This window comes from Marmota monax, unplaced genomic scaffold (assembly GCF_021218885.2).
Source record: "Marmota monax isolate L192 unplaced genomic scaffold, Marmota_monax_Labrador192_F-V1.1 WCK01_AAM20220418_F8-fsc00356, whole genome shotgun sequence".
Classification (NCBI taxonomy): Eukaryota; Metazoa; Chordata; class Mammalia; order Rodentia; family Sciuridae; genus Marmota; species Marmota monax.
Genome location: NW_026694682.1, coordinates 639069 through 664519, shown reverse-complemented (window position 1 = coordinate 664519; position 25451 = coordinate 639069). Strand labels below are relative to the sequence as shown.

The window sequence follows — 25451 nt, the reverse complement described above, 5'->3', positions numbered from 1 at the left end:
GGGCCATTAACCTCTGAGTCACACTTGCAGCCCTTTTTACATTTTTTACTTTGAGACAGGGTCTCGCTAAATTGCTGAGGGCCTTGCTAGGTTGCTAAAGCTGGCTTCCAACTTAGGATCCTCCTGCCTCAGCCTCCTGAGCCACTGGGATTTCAGGTGTGCACCACCACATTGGCTAGACTTTTGGGTTTATTTCATTGTTTGTTTTGGTACCAGGGATCAAACCAGGGACACTCAACCACTGAGCCACATCCCAACCCTTTTTATTTTTTATTTTGAGACAGGGTCTTACTAAGTTGCTTATGGCTTTACCAAGTTGCTGAAGCTGGCTTTGAACTTATGATCTTCCTGCCTCAGCCTCTTGAACCACTGGGATTACAGGGGTGTGACACCATACTCAGCCACTCAGACTTAAAATATATAATATATATGTGTGTGTGTGTATATGTGTGTGAGTTTCCCGAGGCCCTCTGTATAAAATTATATTTTTTTATTTTTAGATGGACCTTTATTTTATTTGTTTGTGTGCGGTGCTGAGAATCAAACCCAGTGCCTCACAATGCTAGGCAAGCGCTCTACCATGAGCTACAGCCCCAGCCCTTCATTTAGACTTTTGTTACAACCATTACCACCATCTATTGCCAGAAAATTTTCATTATGCTAAACTGAAACTCTTTCCTCCTTGAATAATAATTCCTCATTCTTGTGTTGAACCCCAGCGCCTGGCAACTACCATTCTACTTTGTATGCGTTTGACTGCTCCAGGGACTCATATAATGGACACAAGTAATGATGGTCCTTTTGTGACCGACTACTTAACACAATGTTTTCAAGGCTTACTTGTGTTATAACATGGATCATAATAATTTTCTGTGGAAATTATTTTTTTCGAGGGAGCAGTACTTGGGTTTGAACCCAAGGCCTCACGCATGCTGGGCAAGTACTTTGCCACTGAGCTATATATTTGTTTTATTTTGAGACAGGGTCTCACTAAGTTGCCCAAGTTGGCCTCAAATTTACCATCCTCCTGCCTCAGCCTCTTGAGGAGCTGAGATTATAGGCATACTACTGTGCCCAGTTTCTTTCCTTTTTAAGGCCAAGATTCCTTTGTGTGTATGTATATATCATATTTTGTTTATCCATTCACTTGCCAACGCACATTTGGGTAGATGCTTAGTTTAATTTAATTAATTTATAATACTTCATATATATGTTTATTGGGGTTAAGAGTCTTTATTTGGAGTCTCCAGACCATTGTGCTTGCCAGGCTTGGGGGAGGGCACACTGTAGATTTCTGGCAGGCCTTGGGTTGAAATTCTCTTTGGTAAGAGCAAAACCATTGAGTAAGGAAGTGGCATGAAGATGGTGTTTGGTCAACTTTCTGGCCATGATGGTGTCCCCCTGTGTGGCTGTCCTTTTTCTGTGCTGACAGACAGGAGGTATGCAGGATGGGGACCACACAGAGGGTCTCAAAGAAGGGAGGGGAGAGTGGCAGAGGACTAGTGCCTCTTTTTTTTTTTTTTTTTTAATAACATTTATTTTTTAGTATTTGGCGGACACAACATCTTTGTTTGTATGTGGTGCTGGGAATCGAACCCGGGCCGCATGCATGCCAGGTGAGCGCGATACCGCTTGAGCCACATTCCCAGCCCACTAGTGCCTCTTAATAAGACTCAGGAGCTCCCGGTGGTCCTGGGTATCCTTTATCTCTCGGACCTCTGCTTGCAGATTCAGAAGTGGTTGCGCGGGGAAGCCCAGTTTCCCGAGGCCCTCTGACGGTGGGCTGAGAGTAAGGCTTGCAGCCGGCGCTCCTGCCCCCCAGCCCGTGCTCCAGCCTCACCCTGAATGGCCTCTCTGCTCCCCTCCCTGCCCCGCCTCGGCTTGGCCCTGGCTCAGGTGGGTCAGGCTCTGGGCAGGGGGAACAGAGGCTGTGCACCATGTCCGATGACTCACCTGGCCTGTGTGAGTAGAGATACTGGCTTAGCTGCATCTCTTCTTACCAGCCCTGGGGGCCCAGCCAACATGGAACCAGGAGAGGTGATGGAGGGCCACTCTACAGGGCCGGCCAGTGCAACTGGGAGGTATAGATAGCTCTGAGCTCATCCCAGTGTGTGGGCTGGGCCCCTCAGGAGGTGGAGCAGGAAAGTCACGCTGCCCAGCTGACTCAGACTTCACTCCTCGCCATTCTGCTCCCATCCTCTGATCTTCCCTCAGGGGAGTGGCTCTGTCCATCATGCGTCCCCCAGCCACATCCTGAGCCTCCAGTCAGCTACCAGCATCACCAAGAGCCCTATCTTTATACTCCCACCACTTTTTGCCTATCCAGAGGGCTAACCCAGAGGGGCACCTGCTGGGCCTAAGGCAGGCAGGCAGGCAGGATGGCATGCTGAGAGCAGGATTGTAGACCTGGGGACCTGGCCTCAGCTCTTTGAGGACAGGGATTAGGCCTGCTCCCAGCCCGGGCCACAGCACACCCAGAGCAGCACCCGCTTGCCAGGGCCAGGCAGACATGCAGATGACATGCAAAGCAACACCACGGATTAACACCTGTTATTTCTGAGCCCAGTCTCCCACGCTCGTTGGCCCTGCCCCTTGTCCTTCTTGAGCACCTCTCACCTCTCTTGGGCTTGCTCCCAGGCCTGGGGTGCCAGCCTCCTGCTCACAGCTGCCTTCATTTTTGCCCTGTCACTGTGTAACCCTCGCCCTGGCACTGCTAATGCTGGTCACTCTGACCTCCTTTGGCCAGGCTCTCTGCTGGCCCCTGGGTGTAGGGAGTGGAGAAAAGAAGAAGGCAGAGCAACTTTTTCCCCAGCTGCCTGCATCTCCCCATTGCCCTCTGTCTGCCCACAGCTTGGTGATGGCCTTGGGTGGTCACCCGCCATTTCTGGAGGGTCAGAACCAACTCTGAGTCGTTAGGGTTGCCCCCATGCCTTCATCTTCCTGGAGGTGGCTTTTGTGTCCCCACTTCTTTGTCCCTCTTTCTCTTTCTACTTCTCCTCTTCTGTGTCTCAGGCTTCCTGTCCTGTTATCAGTCATTCAATTCTTTTTTTTGGTACCAAAGATGGAACCCAGGAGCACTTAACCAGAGAGCCTCCTCATCCCTTTTTAAATATATTTATTTGGAAATAAAAGTCCCACTGAGTTGCTTAGTGCCTTGCTAAGTTGCTGAGGCTGGCTTTGAATTCATGATCCTCCTGTCTCAGCCTCCTGAGCCACTGGGATTACAGGCGTGAGCCACTGTGCCGCTGTCACTCAGTTCTTTTGAAACATCCACCAGGGGCTGAGGGCTTGGCGGTTTCTTCTCTATGATTGCAGGGTTTACTGAGAAAGACAGGTGAAATGTCTTTGGGAAGTGAACCACCCAGGCAGGCACTTGGGTGGTAGGTAACCAGGAAACTGGAGGGCTGGGTTATCTTGGTTTTCTGGAAGGAAGTGGAGCCTGAGCTGGTTGGAGAGGTGTGGCAGCTCTAGGGCGAAGGTAGAGTGTATGTAACACTGGCCCCCAGGCAGGACTTTGCATAGTAACTTTGGGGGACCCAATGGAGGATCTGAACAAAGCGCTATCATGTCAGACTATCCTAGGGGAAGGGACCCCTAATTGCATGGATGAGACCCAGAGTAATAAGAGGCAGAACTGGAAATGGACACTGGCAGTCAGGGCTACAATCAATTTAGAGCTCTTTTAGGGGATGGGACGGAGGTCAGGAAGCTTCACCCCTGCTTGGATTCTTGCCCTTTGCTTTGTCCCCCTGTGGGTTTCCAGCTCCTTTCATGCTTCACTTACGGCCCGCCACCCTGACTGTCTGCCTGCCCCATGTCTGGTGTGATCTTATGCAAATTATTTTAACTTTCTGAGCTTCCCTTTACCCATTTGTAAAGTGGGGATAATGACACTACTAGCTTTGTGGGGAGGGTTTTTTATGGTGGGAAAATAGACATTACATAAAGTTAGTTATTTGTGTTCAATGGTATTAAGTACATTCACTTTTTTTCTTTCTTTTTGGTAGTGCTGGGGATGAACCCAGGTCCCTGCTCATGCTAGGCACGTGCTCTATTCTCCCTGGCTTCCTGCCCCTGATAACATCTATTTTTTACTTTCTGTCTCTATGAATCTGCCTATTTTAGGTATCTCATAAAGATGGAATCATTTGACCTTTTCTTTTTCTTTCTTTCTTTCTTTTTTGGTGCTGGGGCTGGAACCCAGGGCTTCTCCATGCTGACAAACATGCCCTGACACTGAGCTACACCCTCAGCTTTTTATTTTTCACTTTTCTTTTCTTTTTTTTTAAATTTCAAAAGAGGATCTTGCTAAGTTGCCCAGACTGGTCTTGAACTTGCAGTCCTCCTGCCTCAGCCTCCTGACTACTTACTATCTGGGATCACAGCATGTGCCCACACGCCCAGCTATGTTTAACTTTGAAGAACCGCTGGCTGTTTTTCATAGTGGCTGCACTATTTTATGTTCTTACCAGCAGTCCTCAAGGGTTCTGAATTCTCCGCATCTTCACCAACACTTACTCTTTTCCTGGTTTCTGATCGCAGCCATCTTTGTGGATGTAAAGTGGTATCTCCTGTTTTTTATTGGAATTGCCCAATGATCAGCAATGTTGAGCATCTTTCCACGTGCTTACTGGAATAAGACACTGCTTTTTAGTATTGCCATGGTGATGAGAGCGCATCGCAGGTACCAAAGATGCACAGCAGGGAGTGTGGAGCTGAGTGGACCATGTTCTTTGCTCTCATGGTACTCACAGTTTCAGGAGGGCTATGATGAGGACTCACACGGCTTTAGCCAAGGCCAGGAGGAAAGTACGGGCCCATCTACGGCTGCATGGAGGCAGGAGTAGGTACGCCCACTTAGGTAGAGATTAGGGCAGGCTTTCGGGGGGCCATGGCCTTGAAGGCTGGCTAGGATTTCACCAGAAGCCTCAGAGTTCTCCAGGAACAATGGTGGCAACAACTCAGATGTAAGGCCAGTCACTGCCTTCTGAGACTACAGTCAGAGCTGCTCCTCCACAAACAACCTCATCCTCCAGCTCCAGTTAATTCCTGGACAGAGAGGCTCCCCAGGGCCGTTGGGTCTAGGGCAGATGTGGAGCTGAGGCCCAGCCTCTTCTCCCTAGGGGACAGAGGGCTTGGAGAAATGGCTCACTTCCCTGAGAGGCCTCTGGTGAACGGAAGGTCTATACAGGTATTTATGTCCCCTGGTTAGAAAGGCTCATGCCTTCAGATTCTCAGCCCTTTTGCATTTTGAAAGCCAATAACATAATTATAATGGGGGTCTGAACAGCAGCATTCATTATAACAGGAACCTATGGGCAGGCGTGGGGCCTGTGATCCCAGCAACTTGGGAGGCTGAGGCAGGAGGACTGCCAAGTTTAAAACCAGCTTTGGCAATTTATAGAGAGATCCTTGGCAACTTAGCAAGACTCTGTCTAAAAAAAATAAAAATGTCTGGAGATATGGCTCAGTGATAGAGCATCCCTAGGTCCAATCCCCAGTACTAATTAAAAGAAAGAAGGAAAGAAAGAAAAGATAAAAAGAAAACAAAACACCAAAAAACCCCAGGACCTTATGAACAATATGAACAAAACCACATGACTACTAGCCTGCTAAGTGGCAGGTGCTGCTTGCCTGGTGCCATCTAATGCTTCCAAGATCAGACAAGATCGGGCATGTTCAGGGTGGTATGGCCGTAGATGCCAGCTAATGCTTATGGCTTTGAGGGAAGGCTGGTGTGGACAGAGGGGAATTGGCATATGGGGAATGAGATGCACAAGTGACCTATCTTAGGCAGGGTTTTGCCAGTGGAGTAACAGTTTTAGTGGGAAGATGTGTCTGAGGAAAGGATTGTACTGACTGCTAGGGCATGTGTGAGGCAGGGTGTGGGCTTAGCAGACATCAGTGGTGATTCTGTGTGAACACTGGGACTGTTCCACTCTTCAGCCTATGCCAGCCACTGCTCCTCTTCCTCCATGGGCAGCCCTCACCCCTAGTGGGGTGGGGCCTTGGATCTGAGCTATGTGCACTGGGGGCCGTTGAACACATGTCCCCTGACAGATGGGCCCACTGTCTGGTGGGGGCGTTGTTCCCAGCTCCACCCAGACCCTCTTTTGGGTTGGCCAAGGCCACCTGCCACATTGCAATGCCCAGCTGCCCTCCCCCAGGGTCCAGGCCAGCCTTGTGCTTCCCTTGCCTGTGATCTCAAATCCTGAAGGGGAGAAGGCAGTAAGTGGCAGAGGGGACAAGCACAGAGGTCTCTTCTTCTCCCAAAGACTCGGCTGGATTTCCTAGAAGTTTCTTACTGCCATGGCTCCTCTTCCTGGCTCTGCTGTACTTCAGGGGTCTCCCTCTGGGCCCACACTCCCTCTTTCCCCCCTGCCCCTGACGCTGTGGCTTTCCAGTGTCTGCATCACCCCGAGCTTCTGCCAGCTCTGGGTACCATTGTCCATAAGAAAGTGAAAACTAGGGCAGGTTCTCACACCTGTTCTCCCTCCAGGTCCCAGGTGGAAACAGGGGACTGAGGACCAACTCCATGCAGAGACCCAGTGAATCTGGGGGTCCGCCTAGAGGTGGGGAGCAAGAATGGCCCATTTTAGAAGAAATTCACTTGGAGCCAGGGAGGCCTCCACGGAAAGAGCATCAATTGTGTAATAATAGTCACAAGGCACTGGGGACAGCCTTAGAAGACACAGGGTCTCATGGTGCCATGTGGCTGTGAATAAACCATTTCTCTTTGGGCTTCGGTTTCTTCTTCAGGTTACACAGGACCTCTGTGATCACCTAATGTAGCCCCTAATTCTAAGAGATGGATTCCAATCTCATGTTCAATAGAATTAATGTGTGTGACAATTAAGAAATAGGCTCTGGGGGCTGAGGATGTGGCTCAGTTGATAGAGTGCTTATCTAGCATGCATGAGGTCCTGTGTTTGATCTACAGCACTGTGCCAAATATATATATATATATATATATGTATATATATATATATATATATATATATATATTCTTTCACCAGACTGCATGGAGTTTGAATCTTAGAATCTCAGAAACTTGCTGGCCTTTGACCTTAAAAAGTCCTCACCCCCAACCCCAGTATTGAGGTTGGAACCCAGGGCCTGTGTCTGCTAGGCAAGTACCCTGCCACTGAGCTACGTCCCCAGCCCTTTTCTTTGTTGTTGTTTATTTTTGGTCCTGGGGTTTGAACCCAGGGATGCTGAGCTATATCCCCAGCCCTTTATTTGTAGATTTTATTTTGAGACAGGGTCTTGTTCATTTGCTGAGGGCCTCATTGAGTTGCTGAGGCTGGTCTTGAACTCGCAGTCCTCATGCCTCAGCCTCCCCAGTTGCTGGGATTACAGGTGCAAACAAGTTGTTAAGGAAATTGAAAGCCTGCTTCCCTCAATTTCCTTATCTGTAGCATGGAAACACTAGTACCAGCCTCACAGGACAGATGTGAGGACTGAAGGGGAATGCAAACAAAACTGTGACCATATACATATCTGTATTGTGTGGATATTTGTACCAATGAGGTGTGCAGTATCTGGCTCAGGTAGGCGTCATTATGATAATGTTACAAGAGTCGAAGGAAGACTCTTATGTGTAAACCTGGATTAGATGGCAGGTGGCCTGCAGGCAGTAGGATGGCCTGGATGACCTCTGGAGGACCCTTGGTGTCAGGAAGGAAGCTGTGTGGTTCCTCTTGGCTCAGCACACCCACAGACAGTCAGCATCTACCCTGGGCATTGGCAGCTGCTGGCATTAGCCCTGACCAATGGAAGGAGGCAGGATGACATGGTGGTCTGAGATGAGCCATAAGGGAGAGAGGGGACTGAAGCTCCAGAGACAACGAGGGGAAGAGACAAATTAGAGGACACAAAGCTAGTGGAATGAGTAGGCATAGGACAGGTGCCACATGATCTTCCTTAGATGTGGAATCTACAACAACCAGACTCACTGGAGAGGAGAACCAAAAACAGGAGATGTTGTCAAAGAACACAAAGTATACTTAGATTAGGTATATAATAATGTATTATATATCTAATTAGGTATATAATACATTACTATTAACTAGTCATCCTACTGTGCAATAGACTCAGACCTTACTGAGTCTATTGCACAGTAGGATGACTAGTTAATAATAATGTATTATAAACTGGGTGTGGTGGCCACACCTGTAATCCCAGAGACTTGGAGGCTGAGGCAGGAGGATTGCAAGTTTGAGGACAGCCTTGGCAATTTAGCAAGACCTTATCTAAAAATAAAATGTTAAATGGGCTGGGGGTGTAGCTCAGTGGTGAAAGACCTTGGGGCTCAATCCTCAGTACCACAAAAAAGAACATTTTTCAGAATCCCTTGCTTCTCTCCTTTACTGAAGATCACATCCAGGGCCTTTCACAGGAGTGTGCCATTGAGCTACATCCCCAGTACCACAAGAATAAATTTCAAATGTTTTCACCATGAAAAATGAGATTTGAAATGATGATTAGATTAATTAGATTGATTTAGTCGTCCCACATTTTAGACATATATAATCACTTTGTACCCCATAAATATAGACAGTTAAGAAAAAAATTCAGAGATAGTTTAAACCCCTTGGGTTTGGCTCAAACCCACAGCTGGCCTCTTGCCTAGGGCTAAGATGGCCTTTCTGGCAGGAGAGTCCCCCAGCACTACAGGGCAGGGATAGGCTCCTGGCCCACGAGGCTGAGTGTCCCATGTTGCCTGGAATGAGGGTCTTGGCCAGTGGCAGGTAGGGCCTCCCAGGACTGCTTCTGTGTGCCGAGGAACAAGCCCCCTTGCCTTAGGGGTCAGGCCTGCCTGGTCTGTGAAAGACACGGCCAGGTAGGGCCATAAGCAAGTAGCCTTGCCAAGAGTCAGCTGGGCAGTCAGAGATGCATTGGTGGGTAGTCGGGATAGGACTTTCTGGTTTCAGTTTTCTTTTTCTTTCTTTCTTTCTTTTTTTTCCCCCTTAATTAACTGTATTTCTTTTTTCCACGTGTGTGTGTGTGTGTGTGTGTATGTGTTGCTAGGGATTGAACCCAGGGCCTTGTGCATGTGAGGCAAGCTCTCTACCAACTGAACTATATCCCCAGCCCCTGGTTGCAGTTTACTTACATGGCACATAGGTATAGTTGCTACCTGCTGTAGGGAGGGGGCGGGTTTACCATGAAGAGCATGAGGCTTATGCTGCAGGAGTTCCTAGTTGTATGAGCCCCTTCCATGTCCCTAAACTGAATTTTAGTTTTGTCAGATGTGTGTACCTGTGAAGCCATTACCGCCATCATGATAGTGAACTCAGCCATCGCTCCCAGATGTGTTTTTTTTTTTGTGTGTGTGGTGCTGAGGACCCAACCCAGGGCCTCACATATGCTGGGCCAGTGCATCCCCAATTAAGAGTTTTTAATCAATTTGTAGTTCTCATTCTTTTTTTCAAAGAGAGTCTCCTAATTTTTAAATGCCTTGGGCCCTGAAAATTCTGGATTTGTTCATGCATAGAAAAACTCAAAGCCAGTTGTGGTGGTGCACACCTGTAATCCCAGCAATTTGGGAGGCTGAAACGGGACGATCACAAGTTTGAGGCCAGTCTCATGACTTAGCAAGATCCTAAGCAATTTAGGCCCTGTTGCAAAATAAAAAAGAGCTAGGGCTATGGCTCAGTGGTAGAGTGCCCCTGGGTTCAATTGCCCCACCACCAAAATGCGCTGCAGAGGAATGTGCAGACAATAGGAAGTGCTAGGGTGAAGTGGGAAGGTGATTGGGCACTCAGTGACATGATCAGGGAAGACCTCCTGAGACACGGCATCTGGTGGCATTTGAGTCACAAGGCCGTGACAGACCCTAGCAGAGACTTGAAGATGGTGAGCTGTATTGGTCTCCTTGACTGAATATTCCCCTGAAGGAGGAACAGGAAGTTCAAAGGCCTCACAAGTTCCCAGAACAGCAAGGAGGTCAGGGCGGTGTGACGGATGGCATTAGAAAGATGCCTGAGCTGCACAGAGCCGGGACAAATCCTGAAGGGGCTTTCAGGCAATCGCAAGGACTTTCACACTTTTACTTTTTTTTTTTTTAATCTTGCCCAGCTGGCCTCCAGCTTCGGGGCCCACACTCTTTCTGCTGCAGCCTCCCTAGTAGCTGGGACTGCAGGTGCACACTACTGCACCTGGTAGGTCTTGGCCACTTTTAATCAGAGGGAGATAGAAGCCAGGGAGCTGTTTGGGGGTGTGGTTAAAAAATTTGGGGGGGGGTCTACCAGGGATTAAACCCAGGGGTGCTTAATCACAGAGTCCCATCCCCAGCTCTTTTTATATTTTATTTATTTTTTATATTTAATTTTTAGTTGTAGATGGGCACAATATTTTATTTTATGTGGTGGTGACGATCGAACCCAGGGTCTTGCTAAGTTACTTTGGGCCTCACTGAGTTGCTGAGACTGATTTTAAACTTGTAGTCTTCCTGCCTCACTCCGTGAGCCACCAGGGTTACAGGCATGCACCAGTCTGGCAGCTTTTGAATTTTAATTGAATCACTGCAGCTAATGTGTTGAGAACAGACTAGGAGTGTGGAATCCAGGTGGAGAGAGAGATTCATTGTCCAGGCCAGACAGACAGCATGATAGCTTGGACCATGGTAGCTATGGTGATGAGCAGCAGCCCAGTTCTGTTTGAAGGGAGAGCCATGGCAAACTCGTGTCATTTATTCACTCAGGCACTCAGTAGGTGCCAGTTGTTGGAGATGCAGACTTGAATGAGGGTGTGGGCTCTTCCTCTGAGGCGCTGAGAGTGTAATTAGCAGAGATAACTGATAGCTGCTCACTGTGTGCAAGGTATGGGCCAGAGGAGTAGCACAAGGACTGTCCCCTAGATATTCTCCCAAGTACCCCCTACCATCCCCATCTCTCCAGCTCTCCCACCACCCATCTGAGGCTCTCTCACTCCTCAGCACCTCGTCCCGCAGTGCTGCAGTCAGCCTGTGGGTGTGCAGAAGCCCTCTCGTTGCCTCTGGACTGGTCTCTGATTTGCCTACTTATTTAGACAAAGAACATGTTCATTTTACAGAGAAGGAGGCAAAGCCACAGAGTGTTCTCATTGGATCAGAATTAAGGTCTGTATCCTAAGTCTGTAAAAATTTGGTTGGTTGAATCTGGAGGAAAAAACCTTAAAGAAACTAGATTTAAAGAAGAGAAGTCTGGGTGAAGGTCCTCGGAGGGAGCTGACCTGTCAGGGTCTCAGTTCCTTCTTGGAGTTGTGGGCTCCAGCCAAGCTCCCACCTTCCAGGCTTGTGGTCCTTTTTCAGTAACCCAGTGGTAATGGATTAGACCTTATATTTCATAGCTGCAGCCTGAGTGCCTCTAGTTAGACATGGAGCAGAACTGTGGGACATTCATTGGACTGACAGAGTTTCCTGTGGAACCTTTCCCTGAAAAGCTTTGAGAAGAGACTTCTTGCTGGACTCATGGTTTTAGGTGCAGAGCAGCTCATGGGCAGTGTCTCCTTGAGTCTGAGCCTGAGCCTCTCCTCTCTCCTCTCTCCTTTGGACACAGACAAGCCAGTTCTCCTAGCCAGCAAGTCTTTCTGGCAGACAGGACCTCTTGAGGGTGGCCTCTTAATTCAGGCTTGGCAGTGGGGAAAGGTCAGCTGGGGGGCCAGTTTGGTCTTGGCCCGTTTCTCTGGTTACAACCCAGGTGGCAGACAGCCCGCTCGGCTCACGTCCCCCTTTATCAGCAGCTTCCAGCAGCACAGGACAGGCTGGAGCTATGCCCTCTGGCCCCAGAGCTGGAGCTAGGAGGCAATGGACAGATCCCCCACCCCAGACCTCTCGCCCTCCTTCTCCCTCACCGTCTTCTTCTGTGTGGTCTAATCATACCCAGTGGTCATGATCCAGAGCAGAGAGGCCCCACCACCCAGCAGCCTGAACAGATCCTCATCCTCTAACACACCTCTGTCTCTAGCAAGCACTCAAACCATGTGTGAGCACATGCCCCCCATAACTAGATGGGGAACTCATTGGGGGGAACATCTTCATGAGCTCATTTAGGGTAATAGAAGACTTGGAGGGCTTCTGTAGTTGGCCAGGGTCCTGCAGATACAGCGTCACCTCCAGGCCACCAGGCCTTGGGAGCGTTCAGTGCTGCCTGTTGACTGGCCTAAGTCAGAACCAGGGCTGGAGGTGGGGTTGGCTGGATTTGTTTGTTTCCTTGTTTTGGGCAGTGAGCATGCTAGGCAAGCCCTCTACCACTGAGGTGCACCCCCAGCCCTCACCCTGCTCCTGTTGTGCTGGGGATGGAACCCAGGGCATTATAGGGACCTGGGGAGTGCTCCACCACTGAGCTACGCCCCCTGGCTGGGATTTCTGGTCTTTGAGTGAAGGACCCAGGCCCGCTGTCTGGGGACACTCAGTCTCAGTAGTGTGCCTCCCAGGACCTTCCTTAGTCACAGACAGGACATCTTGGAAGGTTCTGCTCATTTTCAGAGGCTGTAGGAACTGTGGGAATCTCATATGGAAAGGGCCAAGGGTCAGGCACTATTCTGGAGCCCCGGACGGAGGTGGGGGCAGAGGTGGCTTGAGCCTATTGTGGGGACCCAGATGAAGAGGTGGCCAGGATGGGGTGGGGAACAAGGCTGGGGGTTGGGAGGCTCTGCGAGGCTCCTTGGGCTGTGACCTCTTTGTTCTCAGGTCACCAGTCCACCCAGTGAGGCCTTAGTGTCCTCTGGCTGCTGGGAGATCCCTGTGGTCTCTCACCCCAAGTCCCACCCAAGGTGGAAAGGAAGGAAAAGGCTCCTCCAGGGAAGGGACCCTCTTGTCCCCCTGCTTTCTTGCCTCTCTGCCTTCTGTCCTCTCCTCCCCACCAAGAGATTATTGTCACTCGCTGCAGGTCGGAATGAGCTGATTGCCCGCTACATCAAGCTCCGGACAGGGAAGACCCGCACCAGGAAGCAGGTGGGCCCGGGGAGGCAGGCATGGACCCCAGGGGCAGGGCAGTGGGGGGTGGTGTGACACACATGGTCCAGCTTCCCTGTGGGGGGAGTCTTCCTGTCATCCCCTGGGAAGAAACAGCAGCTTCCTCTTTGGGACATTAGAAAAGATGTCAAAACACTGGCACTACACTTTTAAAGTGTTGGCAAACTGGGGATTCACAGAACTGAGCACCACCCCCACCCCTAGATCCTGTCATTCAGTCAGTCTATGCACAGATGTGGCTGAGGGCCAAGGGTCTGGGAGCACAGGCTGTATGAGAGGTAGGGACAGGAGCCTTCTCTTCCTGCCACAGGTCTCCAGTCACATCCAGGTGCTGGCTCGTCGCAAAGCCCGCGAGATCCAGGCCAAGCTCAAGGTAAGGCAGACAGGAGCTGTGGGAGGAGGGGGGTGCTTTGGTTTCAGGTGGGGCCAGCTTCCCAGAAACTGGGGCTCTTTCTCCAGCAGGAAAGTCTCCCCTGTGTGTTCAGGGGCTGGCTGCTTGTGTGCAGGGCCCGTGTGCTTCTTTGCTTTGGGGTCCTGTGACCACACTCTGCTGGACATAGGAGCCCTGTGGGGTTGCTGGTCTCTCCTGTCCCAGGAAGCTACAGGCCGCCTCCTGCTGTGCCCAACCCCTAGCTCAGAGGGGGCTCCCCTAGCTCAGCACAGTTGCATCAACCTATAGATCCCCTTTCTTGAAGAACTTCCCAAGCCACTGGCCCTCTTGGGACCCCCACAGGCCTCTCAGGGCCATCAGTCAGCCTGCGGGGGTGGCAGAGTTTGGTGTTATTATGGGAGGGGAGGGGCTGGCGGAATTCCTTCCTGCTCCCTGCTTTCTGGGACTAGCCGGTTCTTCCCCTCCCTGAATCAGGCCCGCCTTGCAGGGCCTCTGTGACAGGTGGTTGCTCTGTGGAAGGCCAGCTGCTGACAGGGTTTCCCTCAGGGAGTCAGGCCTCCTGGATCGTGGAACCAAAGACCCTTTGGTGAATACTCCGTGGGAGTGAGCTCCCTGTCATGGAGCTGTTAACAACCAAGCCTGCTTGGCCTCTTGAAAGGAAGCTCTAACATTTGGACCATTGAATTCGATTAATAGTTTACAAATTTTTTAAAAAACAACAAAAGTCCCTTTTATTATTTTCCCCAAACAAAATATCAACAGGCCAGAGACCCCCTCCTCCCGTGCAGCCTCTTGTACCTGACCGAGAACCTCAACAGCACTGGACTAGATGACCTTGAACGTCCCATCTGGCCCCAGTAGCCCATGATCCTGACACTTGTGCCCCAGACTGAGTGGGTGGGAACCACAGATCTTTCTGCCTCCTAGGAAGCCACAGCCCACTGCCCGCCCAGTTCCATTCCTTGTGCCATCAACCCAGCTGTCCCCCACGCCCCACAGCTGTGACCCAACATCTCGTCCCTTTGTCCCTGGGACAGCTGGCCTGGCTGCAGCTGTGGATCCCTCCCTGGAACACCCCCAGCCCTGGAGCCCTGCTTGCTCCTCATGTCCCTTCTCTGGTGTGCCACTGACTCCCTGGGACCCCAGCAGGTGGCCGTGGAGGACAGACTTTGCAGTGTTATGTTTAGAGTACCCCAGGGAAGGTTTAAGTCCCCTGGGGCTATTGTCCCACCCACACTTAGGAAATTGCATACATCCTTGTCCACAGATTCTAACTTGGGGCTGACGATAGCCTTCGGTGGACTGCCAGACAGCCACCAAAGGGAACCACAAAATGCTTAAAATATGCAGTTTCATTTATATGTGCGTTTTGCTGAAGAGGTGGGCATGAAGATTTTGTCCTACTTCTAAAGGGGATCCTGGGGCCCAAGTCATTAAGCTCTGGGGTGGACAGCGAGGCCAGGTAGAAATCCTCAGGCTGTGAGGTTTGGTCCTAGCCCTGTCTCTACCTTTGTGGCCACAGGTACATAGGAAAGTCACGCAACCTCCCTGAGTGCCATTCAGTTTCCTCATCTGTAAAATGGCAGGGCCAAGTGGCAAGGTGATAGTTGAGGTTCCCTCCAGCTGCAAAATTCAATGACCCTACCTCTGCTGCCTGGCCACTGATGTCACTCCCCATAATGTCCTTTCTACTTCTTCCTGACTCCTGCCTCTCCCACTGAGGACATGGTTTCCTGAGGCGCAGTCATTTGTTTAGAGTGGGGATCCGGGAAGGGACGCAGATTGCTGGCATAGAGCCACGAGCTCTCTGGCCTCGTGATGTAGTTGTTCTTCTCAGAGGTCTGTGTTTGTGTCTGGGGCGGGGGGCGTGTAGCCTGCCAGGTCATTCATATCTCCTGGAGGAAGAGGCCTGGGCTGGTTTTTCCTTAGGAGGAGGCACACCTCTACTTGTTACTGCCTCTGGGGTTATTTGAGACAGTCTCTGAGAGCCAGGCCCAAGTTTTGACCCTGGACATTGGGGAGGGGCTCAATGACAAACTTCTGTTTTCAAACATCATCTACTTCACTGCTTTGTCTGAGTGACAGATGACGTCAGCACTCAGAATGTTTCCCACGTCTTCCATTGTGTTGCTGAGTGCTTCCAGGCCCTGACATGTCTGCCACTGTCCTCTTGGTTAACAGAGCCCACTCTGTGCCAGTCTGGACTGTGATAGTTTTCTGTGGCTATAACAAAATACCTGAGACTGGGTAATTTATAAGGAATAAAGCTGGACATGTTTACATGTGCCTCTAATCCAAGCTTTGCAAGAGACTGAGGCAGGAGGATTACAAGTTCAAGGCTGGCCTGGCCAACTTAGTGAGACCCTATCTTGGAATTTAAAAGAATTTTTTCCCAAGGGCTGAGGATGTAGCTCAGTGACAGAACACTTGACTAGCATGTGTGAGTCCATGGGTTCAATACCCAGTAGCATGTGCACGTGCACACACACACACACACACACACACACAAGTTCATCATAGCTGGGGTGGAGCTCAGTGGCAAAGCGTGTGCTGTGCTTAGCAACATGCACAAGGTTCTGGGTTCCATGCCCAGCACAAAAGGAGAGAAAGTCTTAACAATTTTTTTTTTAATATCTTTATTTTTATTTGTTTATTTTTATGTGGTGCTGAGGCTCAAACCCAGTGTCTCATGCTTGCAAGGCAAGTGCTCTTCCTCTGGGCTACAACCCCAGCCCAAGTCTTATCAATTTTAAAGACTGGAGAGTGAGGGACGATTACCTGAGCTTATGTAACATTGTTATTGCCCCTCCCTCTCGCTCTTCCTCCCTTCCTTCCTTTCTTTCTTCCTTCTTTCCTTCCACTGAGGGTTGAACCCAGGGCCTCATGCATGCTAGGCAAGTGCTCTGACACTGAGCTACATCCCAGCCCTTTAAAATTTTATTTTGAAACAGGGTCTTGCTAAGTTGTCCAGGCTGGTCTCCAACTTGTGATTCTCCTGCCTCAGCTTCCCGAGTACCTGGGATTGCAGGTGCTCCTATACCCAGAATTATTTATTTATCGTGTACTTATTTGTTTTTGCACTGCTGGGGATTGAACCCAGGGTTTTTCATATGTTAGAGGGACCCTCTACTCCCTGAGCTACACTCCCAACTTGGTGATTATTGTTATTAGTGTGATATTAAAGGCTTTTCTAAGTGCTTATTTATTCAGGTCTGTGCAGGCTGAATGCGTTCTTTGGACCCTCCTAGTCCACAAAGACAGGCAGGGATATTTATTTACATTTTGACATATGAAAAGTAAGTGCCTATAGTGCAAAGGGGACACCGTAGGGCAGAATGTCGGACCATAAGAGATTGTCCTCTCCTCCACACAGTCCATGTGGACAAAGATGATCCCTCTTCAGGCAGCTAAGGACAAGGCCCTGCAGAGCATGGAATCCAACAGTTACTTAGGCATCATCCACCACCATCCAGGTGCTGAGGTTCAGAGTACAGTGGTGGACGAGGCAGAAAGAGACCTATACTCTTGGTTTCTTTTTTTTTTTTTTCCTTTTGCAGTGCCGTGGATGGAACCAAGGACCTTGCGTGTACTAGGCAAGGCCTCTACCATGAGCTACACCCCCAGCCCAAGACCCCTGTTTTTATGGTGTTCTCATGGTTGGTAAGATGGAAATGCAGGGCTGGGGATATACCTCAGTGGTAGAGCACTTGCCTAGCATGTGCGAGGCCCTGGGTTTGATCCCAGCACTGCTAAAAAGAAGAGAGAAAGAAGGAAAGAAAGAAGAAAGTTACAGTCTGGCACGGTTTCCACAGTCTCTGAGCTCTGATGGAATCAGCAGGATAAGTGGTGTGCGGAGGCTGTGACAGATGAGGGAATCCATAGAGAACCCAGTGGCATGCACAGTCATAAAATGTGTTAGTGGCACTGCAGACTTAAGATATGGTTCCTAGGCTCTGGCCACTGGCAGTGGGACAGGTCCTGTCACCCCAAGGCCAGAACCCACCTTGCCTGGGCCTGACAGGTGCTCCCCTCACTGAGGCACTGCCTTCAATGTCTCCCCCAGGATCAGGCAGCTAAGGACAAGGCCCTGCAGAGCATGGCTGCCATGTCGTCCGCCCAGATCATCTCGGCCACAGCTTTCCACAATAAAATGGCCCTCGCCCGGGGCCCAGGCTACCCAGCAGTCTCAGGGGTAAGTGGGGCAGCCTAGAACCAGAGGCCAGACCAGCCCTGTCCTCCTCTCTCCTCTCTCCTCTCTCTGCACAAATACGAGCAGCAGCCAGTCCAGCAGCCACTCTCACTTGAGTCCTATCCGTCGAGGAGCTCCGGGGGGAAGGAGGAAGCAAGGGCACAGGAGCACCCTGAGTCATGGCTCAGTGGGTGGAGCTACCTTCTTGGTATCCTCAGCAGTGATATGGCAGACCTTGAACAAGGAGAAAGGTGTGACCATTTGAGGGACAGCCCAATTTACAGATGAGGAAGCTGAAGTCTGAGGCTTTAGCATAGCATCAGTGTGTCCCTAGTAGCTGGCCACTTCTTGTCCCCACTCCTCCTGCTCAGGATCCCAGCACCACCCCCTTCTAGGTAGAGAGCTGTCCAGAAACAAACCCTTGCTTAGATTTTCAATTTCTCAGCCTAATGACCAGCCTTTCAGCCATGGTCAAGTTGGCCACACTTAGAAAATGTTCCAGAAACACTCCTCCTTCCCAAGTTGTGTCTTGGCTGTAGGGATCATATGGGTCTTAGATGCACCAACCACACTGCCCTAGGCCTGTGGACAAGGGGCAGGCCCCATAGTAGTCCATGGGCTTCTTGTGCATTGTATTTCAGAGTGTGTTCCAGACAGGAATGCTAGGCCAATAGCATGTTAAATAGATGTGACACAAGATAATTGAGTGGGCAAGTAAGTTTGGGACACTTGGAATTAAATCAGTTCCTTTTTGGTGCTAGGGATTGAACCCAGGGCCTCATGCATGCTAAGTACAGTCTGTACCACTGAGCTGCACCCCAGCCTCGGGGGCACTCAACTGCTGAGCCACATCCCCAGCCTATTTTATATTTTATTTAAAGACAGGGTCTCGCTGAGTTGTTTAGAGCCTCTCTAGATCCTCCTGCCTCAGTCTTTCGAGCTGCTGGGATTACAGGCATGCGCCACTGTGCCTGGCCTCAATTTCTTGATTCTAGGATTTTTCAGAGTCTAAAGTGCTCATGTGCACTGTGAATCTTTATAGGGAATTCAGTGTGCAGTGTTAGCAAACCTAGGTGTTTTATTTTTTTCCCGTGGAGCATCTTATTGACAGTCTTTCCAGAGACTAATGTACCTGAAAACACACTTTGTGGATGCGGCTATAGTCTGTTGGCATCAACTTGCTAGACAAGGGCATTGGCTTTCCTTCCTCCCATTTGGGTCCAGTTTTGTCTCTCCCACACCTTGGGCCCCTGTGTGCATATAATTGACCCTGCCCCTTTTGCCTCCTCAGTTTTGGCAAGGAGCTTTGCCAGGCCAAGCTGGAACATCCCATGAGTGAGTATGGCCTCGTTCTGCTACTACTTGCTCCCTGAACCAGTCTGAACACATGACTCATGAGACTGAGCCTGGCTCCCCTGGAAGGAGTGGGGCTGCAGGCTGGGGTCAGACTTTCAGAATAGCCTTGAGCCTAGGGATTGGGTCTCCTGCTCCTGGGCATCAACATGGCTCTGTTTTCATGCTTACCCCCTGGGGTACCACTTGCTGAAACTCATGTCTGTCCAGGGTGTGGGTGGGGCTAGGGCTTTGGATCCAAAAGGAAATAGCCTAAGAATCATCTCTCTGGTGGGCCAGGGAGGAGAGAACAGGATGGGTTGCCCCAACATGCATGCCAAGGGAGTTAACTGGAGGGAATGGGAGGCCAAAGCCACCACGATTCACTGGCCAGTCACCATGGCCTGCCACCCAGAGGGCATTGGCCCCTGCTTGAGGTCGCTGATGGCCTCCTTTCTCCTCTCCTCTCTCCCATAGTGTGAAACCCTTCTCTCAACAAACCTATACTGTCCAGCCTCCACTGCCTCTGCCAGGTAAGTTGGCAGTGCATTCCCTGAGGCTCCTGCCCTGATCCCAGGCTCCCAGTAACTGGTCACCTGTGTGTCACTCTCATGTGCTACTCTGTCATGTGCCCTGACCATATATCCCAGTCTTGTGCCTACACCCTGTTCATTGACCCTAGTGTATATTCCTCACCCCTGTGCCAAGCCGTTGTCCTCCTTGGGGGGCCTGTACTGCTGTCCTCCCCAGCTGTGCTCAGGGCTACCTGGCTGCACAAAGCTCCAAGGCAGTGCCTCTGCTCCAGGGAGCTGCATCACCTGGCTGCCCTTATAGCTTAGTGGTGGAGCGTTTGCCCAGAAACTCAAAAAAAAAAAAAAAAAAAAAATCCAACCTGAGTATTTCACTCCCTGCCTCAGATCTCCAATGGCTTTCCTGGACTCTTGGGTAAAATCCATCCTGTTGACCAGGCACCCTAGAGGCCATCTCTGCAGCCTCAGTTTACTGCCCCTGGCCCACTCCCTCCTCCCTCCATTTTTGCCATGTGTTGAGTTTCAACCTCAGTGAGCCAATTTGCAGCCCCACGCGCTTGCCTTTGGTGTTCTATCTGGAATGCCCTTTCTACCTGAACTTCCTACTTGCTTCTCTCAAACAGCACCTTTGAATGTTGAAGAGTTTTTCCAAGGGGGCTAGGAGCTCCTCTTGGTGCTGAGGACATACCTTGTCAATTTTGTCCCATTCATTCATTCATTCCTTAGCAACCTTGTATCCCATGCCTGTTCTGAGCCAGGTTCTTTTCTCAGTGCTGGAACCAGGCAAAAAACTTCTGCTTTCAGGGGCTGATGTCATTTTGTAAGAATCGTTTTCTCTGGTTATCTTCTTTCCTGGGCCAGAAGCTGCAGGAGACCAAGAGTCCAATGGTGTCTGCTCTAGAGGTCCTGCAGTCCAGCAGGCCCCCAGCCCCCGTCAGAATTCAGTCTCCCTTGAGTTCAGTTCTGTGCAGAGGCCTGACCCACTGAGCTGTACCAGGCTAGCCCTTCCAAGACGTCCGAGCCTGTGCCTGGCACTGCCCTTTCCAACAGGCACGGGCCTCACTTGTGGGGCCCAGAGCCCTTGCAGGGGGTGTAGCAGGGAGGGCAGGTGGACCGGTTCCTGAGCCTCTCCCACCCTCTGCAGGGTTTGAGTCTCCTGCAGGACCCACCCCATCGCCCTCAGCACCCCCAGCACCCCCGTGGCAGGGCCGCAGTGTGGCCAGCTCCAAGCTCTGGATGTTGGAGTTCTCCGCCTTCCTGGAGCAGCAGCAGGACCCAGACACGGTAGGCCCTCTGCCCCAGCGCCCTTCAGCTCTCCTTGCTTCTGCCTGCTGCCCTTCTGCACTTGGCCACGTTGGGCATAATCTTGGTTTCCTCTTCCTTTCTAGCCTTTCCTTTCTTTGGCCCTTCCCTCCTCTTCTCCCTTTCTTCCTCACTCTGCCTTGGTCCTCCCTCTTTCCCTGCATGCTGGAGTGCCTCCATCCCAAGCCCTCCCCTGCTTCCTGCCCCCGCCCTGTCCTGTGTTCTTCCTCCCTCCTTCTAGCCCTGCCCCACACCCTTCCCTCCACTCCCGGCCTCGGAGGGGCTGTCAGGAAGCTGGGAAGCCTCCTGTGTCTGATCCATATCCTTTGAGGCACCAGCAAGGAGTGGCAGCCCACCCTTGGATTGCCCCTTCAGTGTCCCACGTCTTGGGTGACCAGCATCCCCTGCAAGGGCCAGAGTAGTACTGGAGGAGGCTGCTGACAGGATGCCGCTGTGACATTCTGAGTTGATTTTTGGCAGAGGAACCATGAATCACATACACTCATTCTGTTTCTGTATTCCCTATGGGAAAAGTGAAGTGACTCGCTCCAGGTCACATAGCCGGTGAGCACCAGCTCTGGTCCACTTCACCTGTGTGCCCGCCTCTCCTGGCACCCCTCTCAGACCACTCTTCCCGCCACAGTACAACAAGCATCTGTTCGTGCACATCGGCCAGTCCAGCCCAAGCTACAGCGACCCCTACCTCGAAGCGGTGGACATCCGCCAGATCTACGACAAGTTCCCAGAGAAGAAGGGCGGGCTCAAGGAGCTCTTTGAACGGGGACCCTCCAATGCCTTTTTTCTCGTGAAGTTCTGGGTAAGCCCTTGGGTAAACCTTTCCTTCCATCCCCAGTGCATCCGCGACGGTGAAAGCAGGGAAAGAGTGGGCACAGGTGTCCTTGTCATTGTGGGGGCTGCATGAGAGAGAAGTGGAGAAGCAAGCGCAGAAAGGCCCCCTCTGGAGGGAAATAAGTCCCGGAACCTGTGTGTGATGCCAGAGAGCCGGGAGGATAGGAAGGGGCCCCTCCCTCTTTTTTTTTGTGCACACATGCTTATAGCACTTTTATTCAAAATTTTCTATTTTTTTTATTATTAGTTGTTCAAAACATTACAAAGCTCTTGACATATCATATTTCATACATTTGATTCAAATTTCTTTCTTGTTTCTTTTTTCCCTGTGGTTCTGGGAACTGAACCCAGAGCTTTAACTCATGCTAGGCAAATGCTCCACCACTGGGCCGCACCCCAGCCCAAGAGTCCCTTTTCCAGGCCTGGGCAGGAAGTGGGGCTTTAGGGAAATCATAGTGCTAGAAAAAGACATATAGGGGACCCTAAGGGGTGGGAGCAGAGTCAATGGTCAGGTCTTCACATGGCAATTCCCAGATTGATTTTGGGGCTGGAGATGGGCAGCCAGTCCCAATGTGTGTCTCCAGGGTGAGTTGGGCTGAACAGAGCTGGGAAAGGGGAGAGTAGGACTAGAATATAGCTCATCCTGCAGAGCTGCTCCAGCCAGGCCACCCCAGAAGAAGTACAGTCCACACCATGGACTTGCCCTCTGTTGTTCTCCCCACTCCACCTGTGGACAGGTACTGCCCATCCATAGACACTTTCCTGGGGCCAGGAGGTGCAGACCCACTCTGGGAGCTTGCCTTCCAGGAGCCCAGTACACATAGGAAAGGGACGCAGGGAAAGTCCGAGCAGTGCTGACCAAGCCAGCCCTGAGGACGGGCAGGAAGTCCTCGGCACTCTGAGCCTTTGAATATCCTAAGTGCTTGGACACCCGGCCTGGGTGGCCCCGCCCACATTCCCCTTCCTGCCCCTTCAGTTCTGTTAATGCCCAGAGGACTGTGCCAGGCTCCTTTTAATACCTCTTCTCTGTAGTTCTCACCCCTATTTGCTCTGCTTTGATAATCTGAAAGCCTTATTGTCCTAGAAAAGGAAGTATTCACACCAAAGTGTGTGTGTGTGTGTATATACATATATATATATATATATATATATATATCATTATATCATTCCAGGTGGCTCTCAGGCCCCTGCTGGGAAGGCCAGCTGTCATTCACAACTAAGCCCACAAGGCTGGCTCTCTCCAGAAGAGCCAAGCACTGGAATGGCCTCCGGGGCCCACGTTTTCACACTCTGCTCACAGGAATAGCTGGTTCTGCAAACAGGATGGAAGTTGGACCTGGCCCTAGGGGTGAGCAGGATCCAACAGGAAGAGATGGGGACCCCAGTATAGCCTGGGAGCATGAGCCCCAAACATGGAAGGAAGTGGGAAGGTGTTGGGGGAAGCTATGTGAGAAGGAATAACAAAACTGGGAAGGTGACTTGGATCCTGGAAGGTCTTGATTTTATTAAAGTCTGCATTTAATCTATGCTGTGATGAAAAATAAGTCATCTTTTCTTTTACTTGATTTTTTTTCTTTTTTCAACGCTGGGGATTGAACCCAGGGTCTTTCGCATGCCAAGCACACGCTCTGCCTCTGAGCTGCCTCCGCAGCCCATTGATCTTTTTAAAAATTATTATATGTTTGTTTGTTTATTTTTTGCATTCCTAGGGTGCAAACCCAGGGGTGCTTTTCCACTGAGTTACACCCCCAGTTCTTTTTATTTAGAGATAAGAGCTTTGCTAAGTTGGGGAGGCTGACCTTGAATTTGTGCTCCTCCTATCTCTGCCTCCCTATTCTCTGGGATTAGGAGCATATGTCACCACACCGAACTTGATCTTTTTTAAAAAATCAATGTAGGCTGAGCACAGTGGCCCACACCTATAATCCCAGTGGCTCAGGAGGCTGAGGCTGACCCTGTCTCTAAATAAAATACAAAATAGGACGGGGGATGTGGCTCAGTGGTTGAGTGCCCCTGAGTTCAATCCCTGGTACCCCCCCCCCCATTACCACCAAAAAAAAGAAAATAAATTAATGTATTTTCATAGTTAGATTATCTACTCCAAGAGGCTTTTATAATGAAAATATCAGATTTTTGTCTGTTACACCCTACACCCATGTCCAAGTACCAGAGACAATGTCTATAAATGTTAACTGTTTATTTGAGTTTTATCACCTGAATTTTAAATAATATCCTTATATTGCTACACCTTGATGTTGAGACTAAGACATTACATATTTCATTATGGTAAAAAATATCAGCTATGAGCAGGGCACGGTGGCACACACCTGTAATCCTAGCAGCTTGGGAGGCTGAGGCAGAGGATTGTGAATTCAAAGCCAGCCTCAGCAACTTAGTGAGGCACTTAACAACTCAGTGAGCCCTGTCTCTAATAAAATATTTTTAAAAGGCCTGGGGATGTGGCTCAGTGGTTAAGCACCTCTGGGTTCAATCTCGAGTACCAAAAAAAAAAAAAATGTTAAAAAATATCAGTTATGATATCATGTTTACCCTTATTATCCCAATGTAATCATATGGAATAAGTTATGTACTTTAGTAAAAGAAGTAAAACATTTTTCATTTTTTGACAATGTAGATTGATCACCAATGAACCAAAAAAAAATTATGTTCATTTCTTGTACAGTTTTTGGATTTTTTTCCTTGTAAATAAATGGCTTTTACCCTTACTTATTTTAAAATAAGCTTATTTTTAAAGATTTTACAAATTGGGGTTGGGGGTGTGGCTCAAGCAGTAGCGCGCTCGCCTGGCATGCGTGTGGCCCGGGTTCGATCCTCAGCACCACATACAAACAAAGATGTTGTGTTGGCCAAAAACTACAAAATAAATATTAAAAAATTCTCTCTCTCTCTCTCTCTTAAAAAAAAGATTTTACAAATTGCTTTATTAGAACCACCATATAAAAATAGAAAAAAAAATGTTTTTTTCCCCAACTGCTAAAATCTATTAATTTATTTGTTTCTCCTTTCTCCTGGAGATCTTCTTACCACAAAAAAAAAAAAAGAAAGAAAGAAAAGAAAAGAAATTTATGTATTTTCATGGTTAAATTATCTACTCCAGATTTCTCCTGGAAATCTTCTTACCACCAAAATGCTTCTATTTTCCTACTCTCATTTAAACTGATTACTCTATAATTGTCATCTGGAGACTCTCCTATATTGAACCTACAGTTTCTTATATCTGATAGTTCTCTCTTCATTAGTGTACCCAACTCATTTTGCTGGAGCATATCCTGTAGTACCTTCTTAGAACAGATGTGTACCAACTTAGTGAGATCCTGTCTCAAAATAGAAAATAAATAAAAAGGGCTGGGGATGTAACTCAGTGGTAAAGCACCCCTGGGTTCTATCGTGGTACCAAAAAAGAAAAAAGAGAAGATGCATGGCAGATCAATGACCTTGCCTGTTTGAAATGTCATTTTCCTGTATCCTTATACTTGATTGCTTGATATTTGACTGGGTAAAGAATCTAGATCATAAACAACTTTTTAAGTCTGGTCTTGAACTTGAAATCCTCCTGCCTCAGCCTTTGTGTAGTAGCTAGGATTATAGATGTGCACACTCTGTACTTTTTTTTTTTTTTTTTTTTGGCAATGCTGGTGATGGAACTCAGGGCTTTGTACATACTAGTCAAGTTCTCTACCACTGAACTTCACTCCAGACCCTATTTACCTTTTTTTTTTTTGTGTGTGTGTGTGTGTGTGTGTGTGGTGCTGAGGATTGAACCCAGGGTCTTGTGCATGTGAGGCAGACACTCTACCAATGGAGCTGCATCCCCAGCCCTACCTATTTAAATTTTTAAGGAACTATCAGACTATTTTTCAAAGCGCCAGCACTATTTTA

At 49.6% G+C, this 25451-nt stretch overlaps 1 protein-coding gene across 6 annotated transcripts in view; it reads left to right on the top strand.

Moving 5' to 3' along the window:
* The window catches only part of Tead4 (TEA domain transcription factor 4), a 72908-nt gene that overhangs the window by 31491 nt on the left and 15966 nt on the right, over positions 1-25451 (top strand). For 5 of the 6 annotated variants that reach the window (XM_046423387.2, XM_058572357.1, XM_046423388.2 and 2 more), the window contains 7 exons: positions 12873-12937; positions 13269-13331; positions 17413-17541; positions 18830-18873; positions 19348-19403; positions 20545-20684; positions 21346-21519. In XM_046423387.2, coding sequence (XP_046279343.1) covers positions 17446-17541; positions 18830-18873; positions 19348-19403; positions 20545-20684; positions 21346-21519 — 510 coding nt within the window. In that variant the 5' untranslated portion in view covers positions 12873-12937; positions 13269-13331; positions 17413-17445. The remainder of the gene's footprint in view (positions 1-12872; positions 12938-13268; positions 13332-17412; positions 17542-18829; positions 18874-19347; positions 19404-20544; positions 20685-21345; positions 21520-25451) is intronic. The other variant, XM_058572356.1, reaches the window with a different exon arrangement.